Genomic DNA, 26008 nt, shown 5'->3' on the forward strand with positions numbered 1-26008 from the left:
TGAGAGACGCTGTAGTGAAGGGCTTCGGAAGTTTTGACCACCTGGGGTTCTTCAATGTGCACTGACATCGCACAATACACGGGCCTCTAGAATTCCGCCTCCATCGAAATTCAACAACCACAGCCGGGATCGAACCCGTGTCTTTCGGGTCAGCAGCCGAGCGCCGTAACCACTGAGCCACCGCGGCGGGGTCCTCTAAGCAGCTGATGATAGTGATGAAGCAGTGCTTAGCTAGAAGACTGAGGAGATGATGCTTCCCAGTCTGCAAAGGCGTGTAAGCTAACGAAACAATAGCTCAAATCGCACAACTGCGCTGCTTATCCTACAATACCATTGTCGCATCATGACCCTGGCTTCCTATTTAGCTAACTTTCAACCTTAGGTGACCGTAACTCGCATTTAGCAGCCAGCTAGCTATGCCTTGCAAGCAAAAAATATTGTCCTTTTTCAGTTAAAACTTAATTTAGAAAAGTGAATTAGGAGTATACTTTTATCGGTTTCTTTTTCGGATTTAACAGAAAAGTCCAAACCCTAGCTACAAGTAATCAACATGGACAACTAAAGATACTTATAGCTCACTCGTACATAGTACGGAGTAGGAACTCAGCACATGCCCATGTCTGATGCATGCATCATTTTGCAATTCTTGATGCAAGAAACCTAGAGCCGTTAATTTTCACTCTTGGTTTGAATTTTCTTCACTCATCGTCATTCCCTTTTGTTCTTGCATTCACAATAAAAGTTTTCATCAGCAAAATGGCCTCTGATTTCAGCTTTGCAATTTATTTTGATTCAGTAATTATCACAACACAACTGCAAAATACAAAAAAAAACAGCTTGCTCATCAGATGTGGCCTCAATGACAGTAAATTAAAACTTGCAACCAAGTATATGCCGCTACAACTTAGCAGCTTTTTTTTTTCTCAGAATAAATCATTGATTCTATTAATTTATTTCTGTTCCTACTGAAGAAGCACTACAATATAAGTGGGCAATGGACACTGCATATTGTATTCTGGTCCCACAGCCAGATAGACATGCTAACCTGTTTACATATTTAACAAAAAAAAAAAACTTGTAGATTAAGCAAGTTAATTTTTAAATCTCGTTCCTCAACTCTTCAGTTTGAACCTGATTATTTATGGCAGTTTCTCACAGATATAACTGAACATACAGTGCAAGAAACAAAATGATGCACCCATTAAAATTTTTTTTTTATCAGAGCTGAACTGAGTGTGACCTTGCACTTGATATTAGAGCAATTTATAATTGAAATTAAATGTTTAAGGCTAAGAGAGCAACCGTGAGGCATGCCATAGTAGAAGGTTATTAACTAATTAGGCTTATTCTGTTTTTACAGCAAAATTACAATTTGCCCATGAGAATAAAGGATGTTAGCAACTTCAGAAAAAGGCAGACACCTTCCTGCCTGACGGAACTGCAATATCAGAAAATGCTAAAACCAGCTACAAATTTAAAGTAAAAGACAGGTGCTAAGTGGATTTTTGACAATATTTTTTCTTTTATAATGTTTGGTAAATATTTCCCCGACCTAAGTTAAGCTCATCTCACTTCGTTTACTGATAAGGTATAGTAGCCCCTACAGAACCACGTATTTCGGGCACTTCCATTGAGCTGAATTGCTGATAAGCTTAGAAGCCTCACAAGGTCCTATTATATTTGTCTTAAAGGAGTATAGACACCTAATTTTGGTGGCATGTTTTCTTCTCTATAATGATGCGGAAGACACTACTATGCATGAATCACAATGTGGTATTCGCCTACAACTGCTAAATAATTTATAATTGTATTTTTCTGCCATGCTGTTTCGGTTTCGGTTTCAACAGCCGAACGATGGCTGCGACGTCACAGAGAGGTTACAGGCCACGTGAAGCAAGGAAAAACTGCGATATAATCGCAGCTTCAACATTTTAATTCACTACAGTGCTGAAGCCGGCCTTCCTAAAGAGCCCGAATGAGAACGTACGTAGCAACACCGATTGTATTACAGTCTTTCACGCCTCACGTGACCTACAACCTCTCTCTGACGTCGCAGCCATTGCTCGGCTGTTGAAACAGAAACCAAAACAGCACGAGAAAGAAATTCAAATATAAATTATTTAGCGGTCGTAGGATACCACGTGGTAATTCGTGTAAAATAATGCCTTACGCCTCACTACAAAGAAGAAAACGCGCACCAGAAAGTTAGGTGTCCATACTCCTTTAAAGAGGGCCTGCAATACCGAAAGAGGCAAGAGATAAATGGTAGGAGTTAGCAGGCAAAGTGACACCTAAAAGTTAGTCACTGCAGACTAAATTACACGGACAACATCGGGAATGTTAACAGAACTGACCCCTATTGTGTGAGCTATGCTTCATGCAAGTAACGAGCAAGATATAAAATACAGCCTTCAAGGTTTCCAAAAAATTTTAATACGCTTCCTTCTGATCCAGATTTAGCTGGCTGCTCAAGAATGGTATCCCATAAGGCACCTGTGGTGCTGTTGAACATATGGGTAAGACACGTGGTTGTATCCTAGGGGTTCCCATGATAATGCTGTTCACTGCTATGCAGGAGTTTGCAGGTTCAACTGCTAGCTGCAGCAACCTCATTCCAATAAAGGTGAAAAGCAAAAATGCTCTTGAACTTATAATATTTTATAGTGTGTCCAAAAACCCAGATGTCCAAAATTAATCTAGAGTACTCAATATTAGTAAGCCTCAAAGCCCACGCATAGCTTTGGTATGAAAAAGTTCATTATTCTTTTTGCAAGTGAAAATGCCAATCAGCTGTCGGCTGGAGACACAGCTGCATGGCCGTTCCCCACAATGGGTGACACACTGCAGAGGGGAGGAGGCAAAAGGCTGTGAGCTTGAAGCTGCAGGCAGGTAAGTTCTATTTAATCGATCTTCTACAAACAACACAGAAAAATTCTGGCTGGCTTTCGACACTCAGCATCCAGCAAGAAGGACTCAAATAATCACAGTATACCTGCTTGAAAATGTTTACAATGTATTAAAAAAATGGCGCAGAACGCACACTCTGAAGTTTGATGTATTAACTCAGCCCACTCGGGACTTGCCAAAAGCTCAGACTGCTTTCACTCACCTCCACACCAAACTTGTAGAAGAAGTAATTGAGCAGGTACATAAGGCACTGTTTGATACCATCATCTGCATTCGAGCGATTGGCTTCAATAAACACCACTCCAGGGCGTGGCTCTGGAAGCTGGTGCCGAGCTCGGTAGAAGCGCTGTCTGTAGCGCACCATAGCATGGGCTGAAAATACTACTATCAGCATTATGTAACCCTAGGAAGAAAAAAAAAATCATTTCAATGGTGAGACAGGAAGCCTTGAATTAAGAACCCTCTCACCTTGCAGTATGAGGTGAGATTGGTAGTCTTTTGAAACCCAATCCAAATTCTATTGTCAATGGTAGCATTGAATGGAGCTGGGAATTCAGATGTGTTTCCATCAAATCCTGTGACACTCTGCAGAGAGTCAGAATTATGTAAAAAAAAAAAAAATACAATGCTTGCATACAAACACCAAAAACGGTTGATCCAATGTTCCTGCACTTACTGAGCAGTTTGTGGCCCAACCATAGCGGTCAACAAAATTCAGCTGGTATATCATCTTGGAGAGCAGCAGCATGGAGGCCCACATAGAGCAGCAGTGTGCGAGGAACAGCTGCATCCAGCGGAATGGCAGGGCCACCACAACTAGGGCCACAAATATGATGTGCACAGCACACACCTGCAGGAGTTGGCAGAAAAGGTGGCTTAGCAAAAAAACAAAAACATTGCCATGTTACACTTCAAATGGGGAAAGCTTCGAGGCAAAGACGTTTGCATTCTACAACAACAGCTTCAGGGAAAACACTTATGTGCCACTGAGCTCTGTGTGTTCTTACACAGTTGCTTCAGTGATTCTACAATGCAAGCTGGTGAAAATTCACCAGTACATTTCATGTCAGACAGTTTCAGAGCTCTTATGCAATAGCGCATCACTGTCTCAAGGGGGGCTGCAGCAAATTAAATGGGCTAATTGGCCAAATTTTTGGCTTCACAACTTTTTTTTTCTTTTTCTGACTCTCAGGCCCACATCTCTCTCATAATGAAAAATTATAGTGTAATATGCAGTACAAGTTTAGAAAATTATGGTTTTTTTGACGTGTGGTCATCAAAAATTACGAGCAAATTGCACTGCAGCTGGTACTGACGTGTCGCTAATTTAGCTGGTCTCTCCATGACTGAATACCACCATTTTAGTATCACCACAAAGAGGAGAGATCATAAGATCATAAGATAAGAGAGATCATAAGATCATAAGATAAGAGAGATCATAAGATCATAAGATGAGGCGAATGAGAGAATAAACTTTCTACAGTTTGCAGTCTGTAGTGCGGCTTCTCCTGACAATGCAACATGGCCATTCTGGTCGGCTGTTGGGCACCGCCTGACAAGCTTTTCCCCGGCTGAATTGTGCGAGTTTTTCTCACTATGCATGATGCGCCATCTCTTTAATGACATGCTGCCTAAATATTATTTAAAGACTTGGGTACATGAAGAAACACCAAAAATAAACATTCTATACGTTGTTCTTGCACAGTTTTTGTTTTCTTTCACGGTGCCAAGAACTGGCAAAACAGTTTCAGACCACAAAGGGTTGACTTTCTCAGCTTTCACGTTTCCTGCGACTGCTATCATTCATCCCTTCGGCATTTTGTAACGAATGAAATTAGAACGACTGTTTTTTCTGCATGCGTCCAGGAGACGCGAGTGACACCTTGCCTAGTAAATTAGAATGGCTGTTTTGTTTATTTTGTACTATTTTCTTTTTCGCTTTAAAACCTATTCTGCATATTCTTCCCAACTATAAGAAACGTTCTAAATATATTTTTATCTCTGTGACGGTTCGCACAATTTCCCCATTCTGCTTTTACGCCACCTTGAGGAGTGTAATAAAGCTTTGAATTTTTCTATGTACATGTGCAATAGTTTGCGGAAGTTACTTTAGTAAGAAAAGATTTCATGTAAATATGGGTGCTGGAGTTTTATTTATTTCCTTTTATTTCCATGAGCACAGGGCATCTAAAAAAAGAACTACTAGCTTTATTGCACAGAACAGGGCTCTATAAACATGCTCACCTAAAACACTTTGTCCTTTCTTCTTAATGTTTTAATGGCCCAGGGATGACTTTATGAGTGTTAATTGTAATGACTCAGCAACTGTACCAGCTCTTTAAATCAATAAGCACTTTCGTCTGGGCGAGTTGGTTCATAACAGCAATTAAAAGAATAAAATTGCGCAAAGGGATTGAAGAAGAAAACGCAAGAGGCAAGGACAGGACAGAGCGCAAATTTCTCAATTGACAGAATAGAGCCCAATGTAGGTTTGGTTTGGTTTATTGGGGTTTAACGTCCCAAAGCGACTCAGGCTATGAGGGACGCCGTAGTGAAGGGCTCCGGATATTTCGACCACCTGGGGTTCTTTAACGTGCACTGACATAGCACAGTACACAGGCCTCTAGAATTTTGCCTTCATCGAAATTTGGCCGCCGCGGCCGGGATCGAACCCGCGTCTTTCGGGTCAGCAGTCGAGCGCCATAACCACTGAGCCACCGCGGCGGGTCCCCCAATGTAGGAGAAATCAGTTCAATAAGCACTTTCGTCTGGGCGAGTTGGTTCATAACAGCAATTAAAGGAATAAAATTGCACAAAGGGATTGAAGAAAACACAAGAGGCGCGAGGACAGGACAGAGCGCAACGAGGACAGGATTGCGCTCTGTCCTGTCCTCGCGCCTCTTGCGTTTTCTTCTTCAATCCCTTTGCACAATTTTATTCCTTTAATAGCTTAAATCAAAATGCAGTTTTGATATTCGCATAAAAGTTACATATTCATGCCAAGTTTGGTCACTTTTCGTGCATAAATAACAAAAATAGTTCCAATTGACACATTCCCCCTTAACTGCATCATGCTCATAAGGAGACACTATGAATGGTGGCTTACAATGCAAAGAAACATGGACAGGAGAAGAGTGCTCTTAGAACTGTAATCCACATTAGCCCAACAGCAAGCTTTAATACAGAGACACTAAGCTATCGGAACAACTGACCACTGTCTGACAGTGAAGTTTTGGTATTTTTCAGCCAACTTATTCTTTCCAGATGCAAAAGGCTGGAAGGCCATAAAGTTCTTTTAACACAGATCTGAAAACCTGATACATCACTACAAAACATAGGCAGTGTGTCCAACTACACTGTCTAACCCAGATGTATTAAACTTGAAGGAAATTGCGAAATAGTTTGATATATAAAAATGGCAATATATAAACTTATTTGCAACCTAGAATCAAGAATACATTGCACCCAAGCTAGTAACGCGATTCTTGCAGCGACATGCTGCCTGCCGGCACGCTGGCAATGCACCGCTTGTTAGGCACCGCAAGGCCTGTGGTGCCTAACAATGTGCACTGTGGCTGCAGTGCTTTGCACTGCAGCCACAGTGCACATTTCTAAGAACTAGCCACGGCCTATCAAAAAATGTTTAATCCTGCTACCAGTAGTCTATAAATAGAATAATCGCTCACTAAAATTAAGGTATTGGTTTTCGCAACGCGCCTTCGGAAAAGAAGCGGTCACAGCATGCCAGTTGAGGGCTGCCGCTAGGCTCTAGTTAGCGACGTTGGCTTCACTGCATGACAGCAATGCAGCACGGAAAATGAGTACAAGAGATCACAAGGTTTCACAGTGCTAGAGCTGCCAGCAGGTGCCTAAGGCCGCACAGCCAACCTTTCTCCGCGTGCAAAAAGTGATCGAATAGCACCATTAGGAGAATCACCATAGGCAGGGGGCAGTGCGCAGTGTGATATACTGCAAGAATTTCCTAAACTTTTACATGAGGTTTTCAAGGGGATAATCTGTGTGCTCAACATAGCCAATAATTCAAAATATCCGGGTATGATATATCAGGGCTCAACTGTATAAAAAAACCATGTGGCAGTTAAGCAATTTTAAGTTTTCGCACATGCTACAGCTACACCTGGCCAATGAGACATATTTGCAGTGGGAGGAGCTTCAAATGAATTTCGTTCACCTGAGGTTATTTATACTTTGTATCAAAATCTCAGTAAATGGGCATCTTTTCATCTAGCCATCGCTTAAATGTGGCCACAAAGGCTGGGGTTAAATACTCAGTAGCACAATGCCATAGCCACTGAGGCCCACAAGAGGTAGTGGTCCATAAAACAGTTACCTTCATAAAGGTGTCATATAAAGTACCTATACACCATGCAGCTGCTTAAAATGAAGTGCACTGCGATATTAGTGGCTTTGAAAGCAGAATAAAGGAGACTTCATGACGTTCACTTTAGTTTTCATTTCAATCAATTAATATTCCTTCAAGCTCCAGGGCTCAATCAACCAACATCAAACACTGTCTTCACACAGCCAGTGCTTGTAGCGTTGCTTGCTAGAGACAAATGCGTGGCCAAGGAAGTCGCAGCCATTCTTGCACTAACCCACCATAAAAGAGCACAAGCTTACTCCAGAAAGTGATTAATGTCCATGTAGACACCAACTTACATCATAAATTGCCAGAATAAAGACTGCCAGCAGCACAGCTTTTATCATGTGAATTTCAAGCAGGCGCCAGCATACTTCGGCTACTTTGGACAGCATGCTTCCAATGCGCTCGAGGGACATCCATGCCGAGTCACGACCTAGCCAAAACAAACATACATCACTGAACAGGCAACCCGAACAAAGTGTACCATCTCGTGAATGGCACAAAATCCTGAAAGCACAGCACTGAAGAAAAGCACAGCCTGTAGTAATTTTCGATGCTACTACAAGCAGTCACAGTTTCAAAATTTTGTTTGCTTACCAGTGTTTCTATGCCTGAAAAATAAGCACCACTGATAGCTGCAATGCAAACAACCACTTGAAAGCACCCCGACTAAAACAAGAATTACCTTCGGGAAAGGCGTTGCATTGCGCACCTGCCGCCTATCCTCTGCAAAGCACTTTTAGGGTACTGGCACTGAGAGTGTGGTTCAGTACCCTGAAAGTGCGGTTACAAAGCTGCACTGAATGTATACATGCAAGCACAATGCAGGAAACTACCTTTTCTGTTCATTGCTTTTGCACTATTCCTTCCAACTCACTTCCCATGCAGTCTTTTTTTTTTTTTTTTTCAAAGGGTATGCAACATTAAACTATGCAACTAGCCAGTAATAAGAAGAGTTCAGGGCTCATTTTTGGAAACTAGCTCCCTTGGCATAGCTTCAACTTCCTGACCACTTCTGAAAACTTTAAAACATACTCCTAAACCTTTGTGCTAACAAAAGTGGCCCTGGCATAGGCAATGCAAAATGGCACCACCAGGCCTAAATATTAAAATGAACATGCGTGTCTAAAAAAAAATTACTTCTCAAAAATGTGATCAAACTTGTTAAAAAAACAAAGCTGTAAGAACAGGATTATGCCAACTGTTATTAAATCAAGCTGTTCATGCATGGCAAACATATGGCGTATTCACTGAAGCTGCCACAGAATATGAACGTGAAGCAGAAATTGCTTTCAGGGGCTGGTTCAGCGGTAATTGCAGCCAGTACACAAAAACAGCTCATGCAGTCTAACAAAATGCATGAACACAATAAGAGTGTTTGCTCGATTTTAAAACAAAGGCAATATAAACACAGGCAAATAAACATCTAGGGTGAAAATGCCAGGGGAAAAGGAAATGGGCAGCAGCTAATATGCTGGATGCAAGACGACTTATCATGAAACACTTCTTTTGCACCTCCACAAATGTAGAACATTTCATGCATTTTGACCAAGCTTAATTAACAAAATTACTTAAGCTGAATCCATGCAAGATATGTAAGCAAGGAAAAGCAATGTTATCGGCACATGCAATATTTTTGAATAGTTTTAGGTGGCAAAGCAAAACTGTACACTATGAAGCATGCTGTAGCGGAGCACTTCAGATTAATTTCAACTCTCTGGGGCTCTAACATGCACCACAATCTAAATGCAATGGCATTTTTGCGTTCTGCCTCTATTGGAGTGCCGCTGCAGTAATTGAGATTGAGCCCACAAATTTGTGCTCAGCAGTCAAATGCCATAGCCACCACTGCAAGTCATACGTAGCACATGATGCGAAACAAGCAAGCAAGAAAAACAAAGGTAAGAAGACACCATTATGCAGTAAAAATGCCTCCTCAATTTTTTTTTTTTTTTACTCCTTACATAATATGCCAAAAAGGCCATTTTTATTTTATTTCACACAAAACAATACAAGGAAGAACTATCAATAAAATACTGCATGCTCTGCATCTAATTAAGAAGGCAAAGAAGATAAAATGAAAACACAGTCACTGAGAAGCACCCGACAATACTGGAAGGTGCATATAGCATACTATTGGACAGAGCTTCAATGTCCAATAAGAGTACAGCAGACAGTTCACTGGACACTGCCTTTGACCCTTTGTGGTCTCAAACTTTTACCCACTGTGCGGTTGTTCCGGTCCGAAACTATTTCCCTAGTTTTGAGCACCACGAAAGAAAACAACTGTGTAAGAACTTTTCTAATGTTTATTTTCTGTGTTTCTTTATGTACCCAAGTCTTTCTATGATATTTTGGCAGTGTGCGGTAAACAGATGGCGCACCATGCGTAGTGAAGAAAAAGTGCACAATTCAATCAGGGAAAAGCTTGTTAGGTGGTGCTCAACAACAGACAGGAACAACCGTGTTGTGTTATCAGGACGGGCCTGACCAGGGACCGCAAAGAGTTAAAATCTGCAGTGAGTCCACCATATGCACTGCATACAATGAAAATGGCAAGGCAAAAGCAAAATTACACAAATTTATTGCACATTTCATTCCTTTAAAAATCAAGAATTAACTAAAACCAACTATCCCAACAGCAAGCTCTCTTAGGAATATAAGAAAATTTCCTTGAATGTACGGTCACCTGTGTATTCATTCAGAAAGTTTTCCAAATATTTTCTTCTATACTACTGGCTTGTCCATGCTAAAATTTTGCTCAGAGCTTGCATTTTGACATCTGCTTTGTACAGCAACCCATTTTGTATTGGTACATACTGGTCTGGTTTGTTCAGTGGAAATGCAAGGCCACACTTTTTTCGGGGGTTTGAGCTACATAAGGCCCGCACCCAGCTATCTAAGGCCTAGAGAGATGCACAGCTTCTCCGCACCATGGAATACGAGGGACATTGCGACAGGTCTGTCGAGTGGTTAGCATGGCGCAGGGAAGGTTTCAGGTGGGAATAGTCAATGAACGGGGTTTATTGCCTGAATATGTACACTATATACAAGCACTGGGTGGTCATCGGTTGCGGGGGGAACTTCCCAGGAAGGCTGTTAAACTGTGTGTGACCAGCCTGGTTGTAGGCAGCAGAGAGAAGAGATGGGATAAGGGTGCTACAGTGTGCTGCTCTCTCTCCTAACAAGGAAGAGTAACCGATGGGGTGAGGGAATGCCTGGAAGGATGCTACACATCTCCCTCAGCACTGAGCACAAGTGGGAGGGGGGGGGGGGGGGGGGGGGAGGGCGTGGGTTGGTACATGACGTCACCTGCCCAAAATGGCAGCCCCTAGAGGCCATGTAGGGGCGGCTAGGACAAGTAACGAGTGAACAGAGAAATGGGGTTTTAAGGATCCCCACAACTTCAGAAAGCAAATCTAGCTAGATGACTGGACTGGTACTGGTGTCCGTTAGAACAGCACAGCATCCACAAAAGCAGCTATGGGTTTGGCTATTCAATTTTCCAAGCAGTTGGCAGCAATAGGCCACTCTGCTACTTAAACTCAGTTTTCAAAGGCTAGTTTTCCATTTATACAGCATGAATGAGGGAAGTACTGATGCCAAATGCATTAATATATATATAAAAAAACATCAAAATGCAATCTCCACAAGAAATTTAAGCATGAACAGAACAGTGGTGTTGCAAATGCAATTTTTGAAATACATGTCAAAATAAACTTGCAGGTTACTAATTCTAATGTCCACCTCTACTACAAAAAAAAAAAAAAATAGCACCCAGAAAAGCATGTGTGTTAGAATCTCATGCACGACTGAAAGCTACCTAAAATACAGGTCAGAAAGCACACTTAAAATACGAGATCCAAAGCAGAACAACACTGCAGGAAGTTTAGCGCTTGCATGCATGCATTGAGAAAAGATGGCATTTGGATACATCACATACACAGCCCAAAGGTATGTGTGAAAGTGCGTACCCTCTAGACAGGTAGGGCACAAGAGCACAAGTACCCGAGACAGAGCAAGGATGGGCTGGGCCTAAAACTCTTCACAATGAACAGAGGTTTATATGCTGTTCACAGTGACTGAACACATTTTTTAACAAGCTGGACAATTCAAGCATGACAAAAGGTGTGTGAAAAGCTGCCCTAGAAAGGCAGTATTTATACTCATCTAAATAATCTTTGCTTAGTATTATGTGAACCAAGCTTTTCCATTTAAATGAAAAAAAAAAGCTGTTTTTTTGGAAGGAAAAGGGGGGGAGGGCACACTAAACAAAATAAATAAGACAAGTGACTGCTAAGCACAAATATGTTTTTGCAACAATAAATCAATCAAATTAATTAATTTCCCGCCTTATAAATATAGTTGTAGAAAAAAGCTGCCCCGGGGAAGCTTACAGAAAATAAGTGTTTAGCCTTAAGCACTCCTTACTGTTTAAATTTTATGTTATAAGCCACAGAAATACAAAAATCTTCTGAGGTAAATTACACAGGTACTACGAAACAGCAGGCTGCGCAAGTCACGCCTGAAAAAAAAAAAATGCAAGGTCAAGCCCAGCTTTACAAGTGCTTACGTCTGCGAAGGTAGCATAGGTGACTTCGAAGGCTGTAATAACTATAGTGATGAGAAGCCCAGCGCAACTTGGACTCTGTAGGCAAGTGCAAGGACGAAGAAGGGCGAAGGTGATCATGCGCAGGAAATTTGCAGCCTTGCAAGCAACAGGAAGCAAATTGGCAGGTCTCTTCTCAACCCAATAAAAAACATGCAAATACAAGCTTTGCCCCTACATCAGAGAAGATGCAAGCCCAGAAAAGACACACAATGCAAAGCTGCATGCAAAAATAAAATAGTGATGGCACGGTATTACAAGACAGGGGTGCAGGGCAAATAGGTGCATGCAACAAGGAAGCCCAAGCAGAGAATAGTGGTCCGTCTATACTCTGAAGCAATGATGGGCCTCTGCCTTTTAAACTATAATAAACAGTCTAAAGCATCATTCAGATAATGACTGAAGTATTTGATCCTTCCTAACTTTCTTAGTAATTTTGTCGGTAAATATGTAAATTTCTTGTTTTTGAAGGCTACTTTAGCTTAACTGTAGAGATAACGTTTATAGGTAGGGGTTGGACTTCGTTTTTTATTTTTTTTAAATTCGGCAGACTTTTTTTCGGTGTTTATTTCAGAACCCAGTTTTTATTTTTTTCAGCAATTTTTTTTTTCCAAGTAGGAATTACCGGCGCTTTTTGGTGATACAATGTGGTAATCCAGTGCGGTCAAAAGTCACTTATAAGTTTATCTTTGCCTTTTGACAGTCCAATCATTCGATTTGCAAGTATTTAAGGCACAAATAGTCATACAGTCGAACCCCGCTACAACGAACGCTGCTTCAACGAAATATTTCAGATTCCTCGTCAGCTAGCCATTGAAAACAATGCACGCTAGTTCTCACCACAACGAATTACTTTTCAAGGTGCGTTTCCGCTTTAACGAAATTTTTGTTCAGTGGAGATGAGCTTAACATTTGTTTTACAACAAAACAAGCATAACGTTACCCGTTCTTATGTTCATGGCATTTAATTTCACCGAAAACGCTTGCTGGTATCGATGTGTGCCCCATAGTGCGTCGAGTGCAAATGGGTGGCGCCATTCGATATCCGCCATATCATCCGTCATATCATGCGATATCGTCCGCATTATCAACAGAGAAATGCAGCGGAGCCGGCCCAACGTAGTGCGATTGTCTGGTATTTCATTTGTGTTAGTGTGCTAGACTCGACGTCAGCATGTCGACACTGTGCAAAAAGCGAAAGTTCCTTTCTTTGGAGGATAAAGCACGCATATTCTGAGAGGCCTCAAGCGGGAGCAAGAAAGGTGACATCGCTGTGGATTTCAGCATCTCCAATAGCACGCTTTCAACCACTTTGAAGGCGAAAGACTCCATCACCACAGCTCTTTCTTCGGGGACGTCCGGCATGACGACGACATCGCGATGCAGCTGTTGGCAGAGTGTGAAACTCGCACCACGACGCTCATGCCCACTAAAAGAACGCAAGCCAAGATGACCGAACTTTTTGGAAATAAATGATATTTTTTAACAGTGCAGTCAGACCTTAGTTTTTTGGAGTGATTTCGCCACAACGAAATTTCCGCTTCAACGAAACTGTTTGCACACCCCGTGAATTTCGTTGTAGCAGGGTTCGACTGTACTCAGAGCTGTGTTGTAGAAGGAAATGGCATCACTTTTTAAAAAGATATCCGAGGTTAAATGAGGCAACAACCAGACAAAAACTCAATTGGAAGTGGACTTCCAAATGGTGGATTGTCATGACATCATCACTGATTTGTTGTGCTGGGTTGAGAGAAAGGACCAGGCATCGCGTGGTCTGCGTGTTGACGGAAGTGATCGAACTCTGCTTAACAGTCGTGACAGACAGAACACAACACTTTTTTTGTGATATTTATAAGCAAATTCTTATCAGCATCCTTATATGCAGTGGACAAACCTACTCAACAAAGTAACTGCCCTAAGCAGGAGATGACAGTGAACAGCACTAGCATACGACGCTTGGAGAGGAGACATGTGGAGCCTTCCATGTGTAGACTTGTGTAAGGTAGCAGAGCCGTGCCACAAAACGCACGATTTTGCTATTTAATCCGAAAGCACTACCATCTCATTTTGTCCCTCCCTGGCGTGTTTTGTTGATGTTTTCTTTTAATTCTGTGTAAGTCATACTCAACACCCAGCTAGCTGCAGCATGCATGTCATGGATACTGACCTTTTTCAGTTAAAACAAGATTTTGAAAATTGAATTTTCATACTGTTAGTTATTTGTTACTTTTTTTTTTTCAGTTTAAACCAATAAGTTCAATTGCTATTTATAAGCTAACAGGGTGCAATTTGATAAAAATTGTATGTCACTCATAGACTGACAGGTATTCCAAGATTGCTGTATAAATTAAAGCCCACTGTACAACTTATTAAATGCAGAGGTATTTCCTGCATACAATCCCATCTTTCAGTCTGACTGAAGATTATTGACTTTTAGTGAAACAACCAATTTTTTTTTCCTTATCAAGCTTTCAGGCCTTCTTTCTTTCTTTTCAGTCCTTCTGATATTGTTAACAGTAAAAACCTAGGTACATCAAATCCTAAAGAAATCAAAATTCGATTTCTAGTTTATTTTAAAACAAAAAAATCAAGTGTGAAACTAGTGTTGCGAGCTTGGCACCTTTATAGAAAGTGAGGTGCGCTCATGTGACCAAATTTTCAAATTTCCCCATGTCAGCATTTTCTGTAACAGTACCACCCAGTGCTAGACCCTACAATCAGGTCTAAATATCAGCATTTATGTGCACTAGTAATCAGAATAGAAAAAGAAAAACAAGATGCTGGCAGTTCATTCTGAACTGTGTGTGAACCAGAATACTCAAAACAGAAGGAAAAGAATGTTTGCATTTTTGAAGTTTGAACCTGTGCCTTCTCAATGGCAGCCAGAGATTTGGTACATGTCCACTATTTATGCGCTTCTGTGGAATTTTGTTAACAACAAACCTTAAACACTGATGCTATGTTTACAGCACATTTCCCCATCACTGTGTTAGCCTTGTGCCTCTTGCTCAGTTGTCACTTAGACTGCAGCTGAAAGAGTTTTTGCAACACCTGAAACTAAGCAGATATGTTATAGATGATAATGCTACATGTGCATGACAATGATGACCTAATGTGGACAGCACTTGAGGCACCTTTAACAGTAGCATATCACTTCCAGAATATCAGCAACAGCTGAAAGCATCAACTCTCAAATAAAGATTTCTGTTCAACCAAGTCTCCATTGCTGGGCCAGTCATCCACAACAGCAGCAGTTTGCATGCCCACAACATGTTAATACGAAGCTCTGCAAACTTTAATACAAAATTCATGGCAAGTTTTTTCTTCTAAATGCTAGGGTACCATGGCACAACGGAAAATTAATGTTCTGATAACTTAGCCCATCCAAATGAAGAAACTGACATGCAGTGCCGCTGAGAAGCACTGGATGGTACCGGAAAGTTTGCTTGGCACACTGTCTGACAGCACTACAAGTGCCACTGGATGGTACACTGGACGCTGCTTTTTTGAATTTCACCCAAACAAAAAAATGTGGCCACTACAGTCCCGAGTAAAGTTTGTAGCCTTGGGCTCAGTAACCAACCACCACAGCAACTAAGCCACTGCAGTAGGCTGCAGGAGTGCGTTTGTCTTGTTTGTTTTTGCATGGTTGGCATGTCTCAGGAATTTAAAGTGCTTCTAGTCGGAAAAATAATGCTCCACTGCATGAATTACTTTATTTCTTTGGCCGTGAAACCTTAGCGACCCTTGATTACATTAAATTAGTTACATTTAGAAAAAAAGTAGAAGTTACTTAAATAGTATCTCATGCCGAGAGTAATGCAGCAGGTTATCTAAAATGCCAAGTGTTTTCCACTATGCATGTGCAGCACTATTAAATACTGCAAAACAATTTACTGGGAAGCTAAGGCTATCAACAGAGTTAAGTCACAGTGCGGTGATGAGATAACAGATGCCAGCACGAGGGGCACTAAGGAAATTGTAAGTGCTTACTTTTGGGTGAGAGGTTGCCGTCTGGTGACTGTGGCTGGTTAGTCTTGGTGCGTGGCACCACAGTGGCAGGTGTGGCCACCTCATCAGACTCCTCAGCATCTGAGTGAGGGTGCGGCAAAACAGTTGCACTCATTGCTGCAGCGGGTACCTCTACAGGGATGGCCACCACGCCCTCTTCTGTCTGAGCAGGCACTGCCACCGGTGGCTGCAGCCTTCGTTCAACTCCACCTGCCTCCTCCTCATTGCTTGGGGAGCTGCAATGTGGAATGGACGCACAACCTATCAGCTCAACACACACTAGCTCACTTCAGAGAAGTCATCCGGCTTTTTCAAATAGGCAGTGCAAAAACCCCAAAAGCAGTTGTGAGAATAGCATGCGATGCGGTCAATTCTTGAAAAGGATGTCCCAAAAGTACGGTGCGTACACAGCAAAAAATTTCAGCATAAGGAGAAAAGGCAGGGGTAAAAACACGACAAGAAAGCATGCACCGATCAGATGCGTCAGACTTACAAAACTCAGTTTTACTTTGACAATGGCACTGTCTGCGACAACATACATAGCTATAGTTTTTCAGTTTCTGAAGGCTAAACAGTTAGGTGCATCGAGCGTAACTAGGGAGTTTTACCTTGTGAACGCAAGCATTTCCACTTGATCACAAGTCGTTTTCCAAGAGGGGTGGCTACACGTAATAGCTTCTGTAATGACCTACACTATGGAGTATTATTTTGTTTGGGTGTGCTTCCTTACAGCAGAAGCCCCCTTAGTAAAACAGGCCACTATACCTTACAACAACAACCAGAACAAAGCAGATAAACTACTACAACATGAAAAAATTCTCTGCTATTAATTGGGATTTCTCGCATTGCTTTCCTTGGAAAAAAGGATGTCCTGCATCCTTAATGTATGCATTTTTGAGTAAATTTTTCAGTTTATGACAACAAGAAAGCACTAAAACCTTATTGCCACATATACTAATGGGGCTTGAACTAATGCACTGTGCACCCTTCCAACCAGAGACAACCAAGGCACCTCGTAGGTACCGAGTATGGCACATAAGGGGCAGCACAGAAGGCCCACTGACTTACTGACAAGGCTTAGACAGGCACGCTCAGCAGGAAGCCAATGATACAAGCTTATTCCTGAAAAAGTACCACCTGCTGCGGAAGTTCCCAGGCCAAGGGGCCTGCATCCATAGCGAGTGCATGGCCATACACCTGCACAGCGTTCGCTGGCACTTGCTAGTTTTGGGACGTGCCCGACGACTGGCGCGAATTACCCGCATAAAGTAAAACAGGCTGCCAGATTAGTTTACTGGAAAACGTCACGTGATGCGAAGTTAAGATCAAGATCCTCCAAAGATACAGTCCTTAAATGACTGGGCCAAATCTTCAGGGGTGCAGCTCCGTGCATATTTGCTTCATGAGTGCATGATTTTGCCTATGTCATACGTTACACTGGGAGCTGATAGACTATAACTGCCTGCGATGTTCGGCACGACCACGCACAAGTCATCCCGGACGCTGATTCCGTCTGGAACCACGGGCACACGGAGCCTCAGCACTGCTAACTCGTCTTGTGCGCTTGACGTTCACACCAGACAGGACAAAACGTTCTACTGCGCAAAAAGCTACAATGGGGAGTACCCATGCTGGCGATGCGTTTGCTTGTGGTGAAACGCTGCCTGCCAAGCTCAGGTGACACGTGTCACAGTAACATGCCATTCGCCTGATTCTGCTGAGCCTATTGCGCTCTGCATCAAAGTTGCAGTGAAAGTGCTTTGAATCTAGTCCCGGGTATTTATAAAAGGTATATATAACCTTGTTGCCTGTTTGCCACCTCACAATAACCTCACATTAAAATGAACGTGTACTTGATTTCCTAGAGGCCTTCGACAGTGGCGCACGCGGAAAAGCGGGCCGGGCAAACACCACCTCACTTGACGGCCGCGGGTCGCATGAGTGGCGCGTCGCTCCAAACCGTTGGCCAAAGGCATCATTAATGTCAGTCAAGGGCCAGACCTTCAGAAGATCTTGATCTTAGAATCACGTGACATTTGCCAGTACTCTAACCTAGCAACATGCTAAACTTTATGCGGGTAATTCACGCCGATCGTCAGGCGCGTCCCATCATCTATACTTTCAATGCACTATGTATTTGAAAGATTTGCTGGGACTTCTTTAATTAATCAAAAATATGCACTGCAGCATAAAAAGGGATGCATAATCAGGGCTTTACTATGGTTGGAAAAATTTTATGCAAAAATGCCAGTCCCATGTAAGAGCCGCACCCCGTCAAAACTGCTGAAAAAAAAGTGCGGCTCTTACACGAGTCTACATGATATATGGTTCAATGTTTGTAAAATCAGCCTCTACATTGTGTGGCTTGCAGAATCTTGTGGGAAGAATATGGGTGGGACAATATGGCAGCACAGGTAATCGCCAACATTGTGGGCTTGCTCAGTTTCTTGTGATGCAGTTAAAACAGCGTGTTCTGGCGACTGCTTTGCCAGCAGGCTAATGAAGGACCAGATCGTCGAATGTGTCCTCGGTGCCTCAGAAGATGATGTTGAATATAAGGGGGCTCCACCACTACCATACCACATTGGAAGAGAGGCTGCAGAGGCTCTTGCCAGTTTGGAGTATACTGCTGCAACATTCCCGACAGTGTACACACAGTAAAGCATTCGACAGAACTGCACAAGATTGGCATTGCCGTGCTGTTTCCATCTCAGAAGAAGATGACCACCGTCATTTTTCACCAAATTTACTATGATGCTAATGGTTTATGGCAGTTTTGAGGCCATTCAATAATTTTACCTTTGAATAATTTAGACACATTTTTTTCCAGCCCCTTAAAGTTCAAAACTAACGACATGTGACAGCACAACTAAGTTCCATCAATAAGGAGTCACACAGCACAACTGATCAGCCATTATAATTACAAAAGATGGAGAAGGAATTTTCTCACCGGTAGTTGTCTTCGTTGAGCTTGATAAAGTCTTGGTGGAAGTAGTGCAGTTGGATGATGGTAATTATCAGAAAAAAAGTTGGTGTCAACAGTTTCAGGAACAGAGTGCCAGGGTCTGACTGGTACACCTCCAAGCCTATGTCTTTTTGGCTGGGGGAAAAAAAAATAAATAAAAAAAATAAAAGCACCGTTTTAGCGCATAATTTCACACCTTTCTGGGATGAATAGTAATTGCTGACATTCACTGTGGACTCCTTACACTAACATGTAACATTCATAGTTTAATGCAGAACATGTCAAAGCGGTTGCTGCTTTTTCACTAACAGGCTATGTCTACCTATGGCATGTCAAACGATTCTTGGAAGAGTTTATGCCAGTTTTGTGTTTCTTCTTCAACATCATCCAGATTGTATAGCACCAACAGAAATGGATTGTCAAAAGGCATTTGTTTTAAGCCTATTATTTACACTACAGTAATGCAATTGGCTTAGGTAAACTTGTAACGCCTTTTGGAGCAGCAAAATGAGTCTTTCGAGCAAGTGTGTATACATGTATTATTAAGTATATTATATATAAAAGCACACATAAGGTAGACTGCCCCATGCTGAAAAACAACATCATATACCTTCTGGTCTGCAGTTCTTTTTTCTGAACAATAAGCTATACAAATATACAAAGTTAATGATCTATGTATATGTATGTGTGCCTGCATATGTGTGTGCGTGTGCATGCCCAATTTAGTGTGTGTATGTGTGCAAGTTTGTGACGACAGGTATGCGTGTGTGTATGCATGAGCATGAGGAAGTCAATTGCGAGTACCAGGACTGACCCGGCCTGGCTTTAACCAATCCAAATTCCAAATACAAAATTCTTGTTACCAAAAAATAGGGACTTACATTTCTGGAGGTATGTGAAGATAAACCTCCCAATAGTGCGGAAATTTTTCAAACTGGTATGTGTATATGAGAATGAGCACCAGCATCGAGTAGATGATCACTGTCAGCCAGAAGCCATACATGACTTTGATCCACAACTGGTATGAAATCTGCAAGCAGGACAGACAGAACAATGTACATACGAATGCCACAGAAATGGGTGCAACAGCAAGGTTAAAAATCTTGCCCAATTAACAGTTGCACCGTAACCTGTTTGTGCACTTGCTACACGAAGCTCACTAATTATGAAGCCTATCAAGTTGCAAGAAAGTGCTTACAGGAAGTAACTTTCTGTCACCATCACTCCTGTCAAAGAAAGACTGCATATGCTACAGTACCAAAAATAATTGGAACGACAGTGATAGCTAAAATAAAATAAAGAGCCAATTTCTTTTTTTAGAATGAAAGAAAGGGATGTTGCTGACCACAATACACCCTTAGGATCAGTGGCTGCACAACATATAATGCTTAAAATAAATATTTTGTCAGTACTGTGATAAACTAACAAAACTGTATAACCATCCAGTCAAAGATAACTACATTATTACGTGGCAGAAAAAATATTTCTTCAGGTACTATGCAAAAGGCAGCACAAATAAACAAAAAGCTACTGCTCACAAGGGATCCAACAATGGGCATTTCCTTGTTGAGTCATTCAAGTCTAAAAATAAATCTTGTTCAGAACAAAAAAAAATTCCATATACAATAAACAAATTGAAGTGCTCACTCAACAAAAAGAGTGCACATCAAGAGAATAGTAAGTAACAGTTTAACTAATAACGGAGAAAACATTTACAAATGCTATGGCCTCAAGCCAGTCATAAGAAGTAAACTGCAATGTTTAAAAGGCATTTGTAGTTACTATTACCTAAAATTAACGCATCCTGAATACAATTAAATTTGGCTGAGATCTCACTTTTCAGAAAAAACCTTTAGTTTGCAACACCAATAACTGCGACCTCACAAATCCTCAGACACTGCTGAAATAGTAAAACACAAGCAGTACACATCATTTTTAACTCTCGCAGCATAGATTGTAGCAGGCGCTGGCAAAACAGTATTACTGCACAACTGTTTCACCAATACATATCATAGTGCTTGTTTGATGAACCCAGATCATTCTGAGAGTAAAACCGACAATCCCATAATTGTGCACACAGCGTTACCAGCCAGGTGACATTTTGTTCATGACTCACTGCATCATGGCACATGAAAATAATCGTTGAGAAGAAGCATACCCTGCTGGCATGCATATACAAACAAAACAAAATAGGTACTGTCCAAGCAAAGTCAGCAATCAAATTTAGCAAGCACAACTGCCTAGACATCCTAATATTTGTTAGTAGAGAAGGCATACCTGGAAGACAAGGATGAAGAACAGAAATAACAACATGTAGGCAATGCGGTAGAGGACCACCTCAGTGCCACCCAGCGAGATCACCATTAGCATGGTGGCCACCACCCAAATCCAATAGCGGGTCAACCACTTCTGCACCAGGCGGCCCAATCGGCGTACATACAGCTGGGTGCCCATACCAAGGCTTGATGCACCCATACTCATCTGTCGCCGAAGCTCTGCAACACAAAAGCCATGCCATTTTGTTAGGACAGCAAATGCAGGTCACCATGCACTCACACACTGCCGCTGTGTTTTGCATCACTTTAGTGACAAAAATGATGAAGCTGAGCACATGCCCTTTCAGGTTAAAACTATTTTCCGACATGTCAGCAATAAGCATGCCATCAGCAATTACGTCTGCTCACATTCTTTTTCCTCATTTTGACAAGCCAGCGCCAAGGCTCAAATTTTAACTCTAAAAAATGTTCTATGTTTCCTGTTCAAAAAAAAGTGACAATCGCAGCTACATACAAGCCTGGACCTCTTATTCTGATGAAGGCAGCAGAAATACAAATGTAATCGAACTAATAACATTTGTCTGATAATCCTTGTGGCAGCGATGCAGAAAATGCCAGAAACAGAAAGACCTGCCCTGTCTAGGTGTCTGGCAGACATCTTTGTTTACAGGATCATGGATTTTTTTCATGAACAATGGGACCCATTTGCTAAGAGGTTCACACTCTACTACAGTACCTGGGCTAGTTGAGCTGTTAAGTTAAAAATAAAATATGACTAATGTATATGTGCACTAATACTTTTGTTCTTTCTCAGTCATACTGAGAAACAGCACCCATCCTTACCTAATGCTTTCTGAGTAATGCCCCCCAGACAGACCTCCAAGTAGTGATGCAAAACTATCGATAGCACTATCGATACTATCGATAGTTGATTCACTATCGAACTATCGATGGTAAAAAAGACTATCGATAGTACTATCAATAGTAGTGCTGTCGATAATAGTATCGATAGTACTTTCGATAGTTCTATTGATAGTACGATCAATAGCACTATTAATACTACTTGTTATATACAGTTCTATAGATTCTATAAAATTAACCACACGTACCCACTGCATCCTAAACTTGGTTTCCTGAATGTGTGGTATGGAGGTGATGGTATGAGTATCTGATATGACTCGTACGTTTTCGCGGCCTACGCATCACCAAGCTCTGCAGACGTTCCCTACGTAAAGTTGCTGGATAAAATGTTAGCGTGCGAATTTCATAGTTGCGAAGCATGTGTGCGAAAAGCATTTCTGCAGGGGTTACGTCAGCAAGACGACGTCTGCTGTGCGCGATGTCGTCGTGTAATCCAGCGCAACTTGTGCTGTTTGTTCTTTCATCGGATGCAGTTCCACGCATTCTTCCGAACTGTCCCTGTGCATGCTAAAAAACCACAGCTGGTCGAAATTTACCCGGAGACCTCCACTACGGCATCCCTCATAGCTTGACTCTCTTAGGAACGTTAATTCTCATGAGACCAAGAAACCAATCGGGTATCGCAAATGTTTTGGTTATATCGCTGGCCAACAAATGCATCATATCAGTATTGTTACTTTCGATAGTGTTACTAGCGATAGTACTGCTATCGATAGCAAGACTATCGATAGCGGTACTATCACAAGTAATACTATCGATAACAACATTATCGATAGTTTGGTTTGGTTTATGGGGTTTAACGTCCCAAAGCGACTAAGGCTATGAGAGACGCCGTAGTGAAGGGCTCCGGAAATTTCGACCACCTGGGGTTCTTTAACGTGCACTGACATCGCACAGTACACGGGCCTCTAGAATTTCTCCTCCAAAGAAATTCTAGCCGCCGCGCCGGGATCGAACCCGCGTCTTTTGGGTCAGCAGCCGAGCACCATAGCCGCTGAGCCACCGCAGCGGCTATTATCGATAGTATTACTATCGATAGTCTATCGATAGTAGCACTTTTGATAGTTTATTTACACTATCGATAATGTCAAAAAAACTATCGATGCTATCGATAGTCAATTTTCCAATAGTTCTGCACCACTACCTCCAAGGCCAACTCTTGAGAAATAAGAGCAAGCCACATAACACAGCCTGAACCAGAAAACATATGTTTATCTCTGCCGGCTGGCCCTCAAACAATACTAGGCCCCACTTCAAAGACTCAAGGTTTGTTTAAAATTTTGGAAATTTAAATTCACAGGATACAGTTATCCAGTAAGCTACCATATAGGAACCATTAGGAATGCTAACAACAGTAGTTGCTGAAATATGAAATACAGCTGCTTAAAGTAGTTTTCAGAGCAATTAAAATTTAACCAACAATTTCTTCACAACCTAAGCATACTGCCTGTACTCGAGGGGTACATGTCCAGGTTACGAGGAAGTTCATTCTGCTATATGTTCAAAAAACTTCTGCGCATACTTATACAAAGAACCTATGTGATTGCACTATTTATCAATTGCAGAGGTTATGGCAACTACATCCATCTTTGAAATGAACATCAAATGAACAAAACTTTTTCTACCAGGCATTCAAACTGAACTGAAAGCTATCATTAAAATTGTATGTTACACTTGACAAGAACTGACAGCATATGTGTATACTAGCCGTGATTCAGCACTCACCTATACCAGGTGCAGGGGGCATGCGCTGATGCTCCACATACTGGCGCAGTGTAATCCAGAACATTATTGTGTACAGTATCTGTCCACAAAAGAAAAAAAACAAAGCTCAATAACAGTCAAGCACCCATGATTCTAAACGCAGCTCACATTTGTCAATACCACTAAACATTGCAGAGGTGTGAAAAAAAACAAAAAAACTGCTTTTCGCTTCTATGTGCAATGTGAAAGCTATAGCAGGATTGGCTAGAGCACACCTATTCTCATCCCACTCCCTATCCACACCAAAGCCAAGTGGCTGACCAAGACCCTCATGCCAGCTATCAGTCACGTCACGTGGGACACTGTCACAGAATTTTCAATTACCAGCACCTCAAATCGCCTGCTATGTCACAGCCATTGTTTGAGCATTGAAATAGATACCAAAACGGCATGAGAAAAAAATTAAACATTATGCAGCTGGCATAGGTGAATTCCATGTCATGACTCGTGTACACTACTGTCGTGCGCACCATTTCGAAAAAAAAAAAAATGCACCCAAGAATTTGGTGTCTATTCCTTTAATGATACGCAGGACAAAGGCCATTCCCAGCAATGCTGACCCTATTCAAGTAAATTTCCTAACCTTACAACTTTGCCACATTCTTTGCTTATTCTTGGCTATGTTTCTCTCCCCTTGAAATCAACACTGCTAGTTTAACGAACCACTAACTATGTGTTTAGTTATCAGTACTTCACAGCAGTACTCACTGAAATCGACAGTAACAAATGTTTCAAACAGACAGAAAAATCTCACTAACCTTGACAGCAAGTGGCTGGTATGAGTTGTAGCCATACTTGAACAGGCCCACCTGGGCCAGATTGACTGCATTCACCTTCTGTGGCAGCTCTTCATCAGTCAGGTCGAGGCTATACAAATACTGCAGCAGCAGCAGGAGCTCGGCATAGGCCACCAAAGCAGGTGACGACCGCAGGCACGCCAGACGGGAGCTTGCATCATGCACGCATAATAATCTCTCTCACTTTGCAGCAAACAAGACCGCAGTGAAAAATGAAAGATTCTTAAAGCTTCTAAATCACTGCAAACTGGCACTTCACAACAAGGCAAGAAGTCCACGACAAAAGAATACTGTCCTTAGTGTGGTCACATAATTTAACATAAAAATCCTAACAAATAAACCACAATACATATGAGGTGATAACTGTCACAAAAAAAAATTGACTTCTTAATAATTTTAGTGCAAATGTTTATATCACAGAAATGAAGCCAACAGTTATCTTAGACTTAACTCATTTTTTACAACTATATCAGAGTGCAACGCGCATGTCTCCTGAGATACACACTGGGTGTTTCCCCTAAGAAGTCCTGCAATTTTTAAAGATAGTCTTTTTAAGTTATAAGGGCGCTTTTTTCTGCATAGCATTGTCGGCGGCGTAGCGCATCAGAATACAACTAAGACGTACGAACTAGTAGGCTGGTTAACTGTGCGGAGTTGTGTCACCGGATCTGAGCTGAGCAGTCTCTCATTGATTTTGGCTTGAGAAACGGAGGCCCTGAGGGGGCAAGCACTTACGGCACTCGTATAGTATGATATTTAGGTTGGTTCTAGAAAAATTGCCTAAAATGCAGCAGGATTGATATACTGCGATGTACATGAGGGAATATACCGTATAAACGCGCGTAAGGAGGCACTCGTGTACGGGCCGTACCCTATTTTCCCGAAGACAATAATAATAATAAAAAAAAGATCTAAGGGCTGCACCCAAACTTTCGCCGACCCTCATGGGAATAGCCTTCTAAATGTACACTTCGTGGCCTTTAATCTTATTTTAATCTTTCATTCTGGTAATGGAGGGCTATCTCATGGTATGTGACCATGCGCTTCCTTGCTGATCGCAGATGCAGGTCGCTCACAGCCCAATCAACGAATCCTCGGGTATGGCTGTGGGCGGCCGCGTTTCCCAGGTGAGAGAAGTTTGGTTTGGTTTGGTTTATTGGAGTTTAACGTCCCGAAGTGACTCAGGCTATGAGAGACGCCGTAGTGAAGGGCTCCAGAAATTTCGACCACCTGGAGTTTTTTAACGTGTACTGACATCGCACAGTACACGGGCCTCTAGAATTTTGCCTCCACCGAAATCCAGCCGCCGCGACCGGGATCGAACCCGCGTCTTTCGGGCCAGCAGCCGAGCGCCATAACCACCGAGCTACCGTG

The 26008-nt window shown here is 42.0% G+C and overlaps 1 protein-coding gene across 2 annotated transcripts in view; it reads right to left on the minus strand.

The window, feature by feature from the left end:
- The window catches only part of Piezo (piezo type mechanosensitive ion channel component), a 154865-nt gene that overhangs the window by 79944 nt on the left and 48913 nt on the right, over positions 1-26008 (minus strand). For both annotated transcript variants that reach the window (XM_089581740.1, XM_089581739.1), the window contains 10 exons: positions 24596-24785; positions 23799-23877; positions 21154-21371; positions 19758-19906; positions 18862-19011; positions 15894-16147; positions 7588-7724; positions 3584-3757; positions 3376-3492; positions 3110-3310 (listed from right to left, as the gene is read on the minus strand). In XM_089581740.1, coding sequence (XP_089437866.1) covers positions 3110-3310; positions 3376-3492; positions 3584-3757; positions 7588-7724; positions 15894-16147; positions 18862-19011; positions 19758-19906; positions 21154-21371; positions 23799-23877; positions 24596-24785 — 1669 coding nt within the window. The remainder of the gene's footprint in view (positions 1-3109; positions 3311-3375; positions 3493-3583; positions 3758-7587; positions 7725-15893; positions 16148-18861; positions 19012-19757; positions 19907-21153; positions 21372-23798; positions 23878-24595; positions 24786-26008) is intronic.

This window comes from Amblyomma mixtum, chromosome 3 (assembly GCF_055824585.1).
Source record: "Amblyomma mixtum isolate Tamu chromosome 3, ASM5582458v1, whole genome shotgun sequence".
Classification (NCBI taxonomy): domain Eukaryota; kingdom Metazoa; phylum Arthropoda; class Arachnida; order Ixodida; family Ixodidae; genus Amblyomma; species Amblyomma mixtum.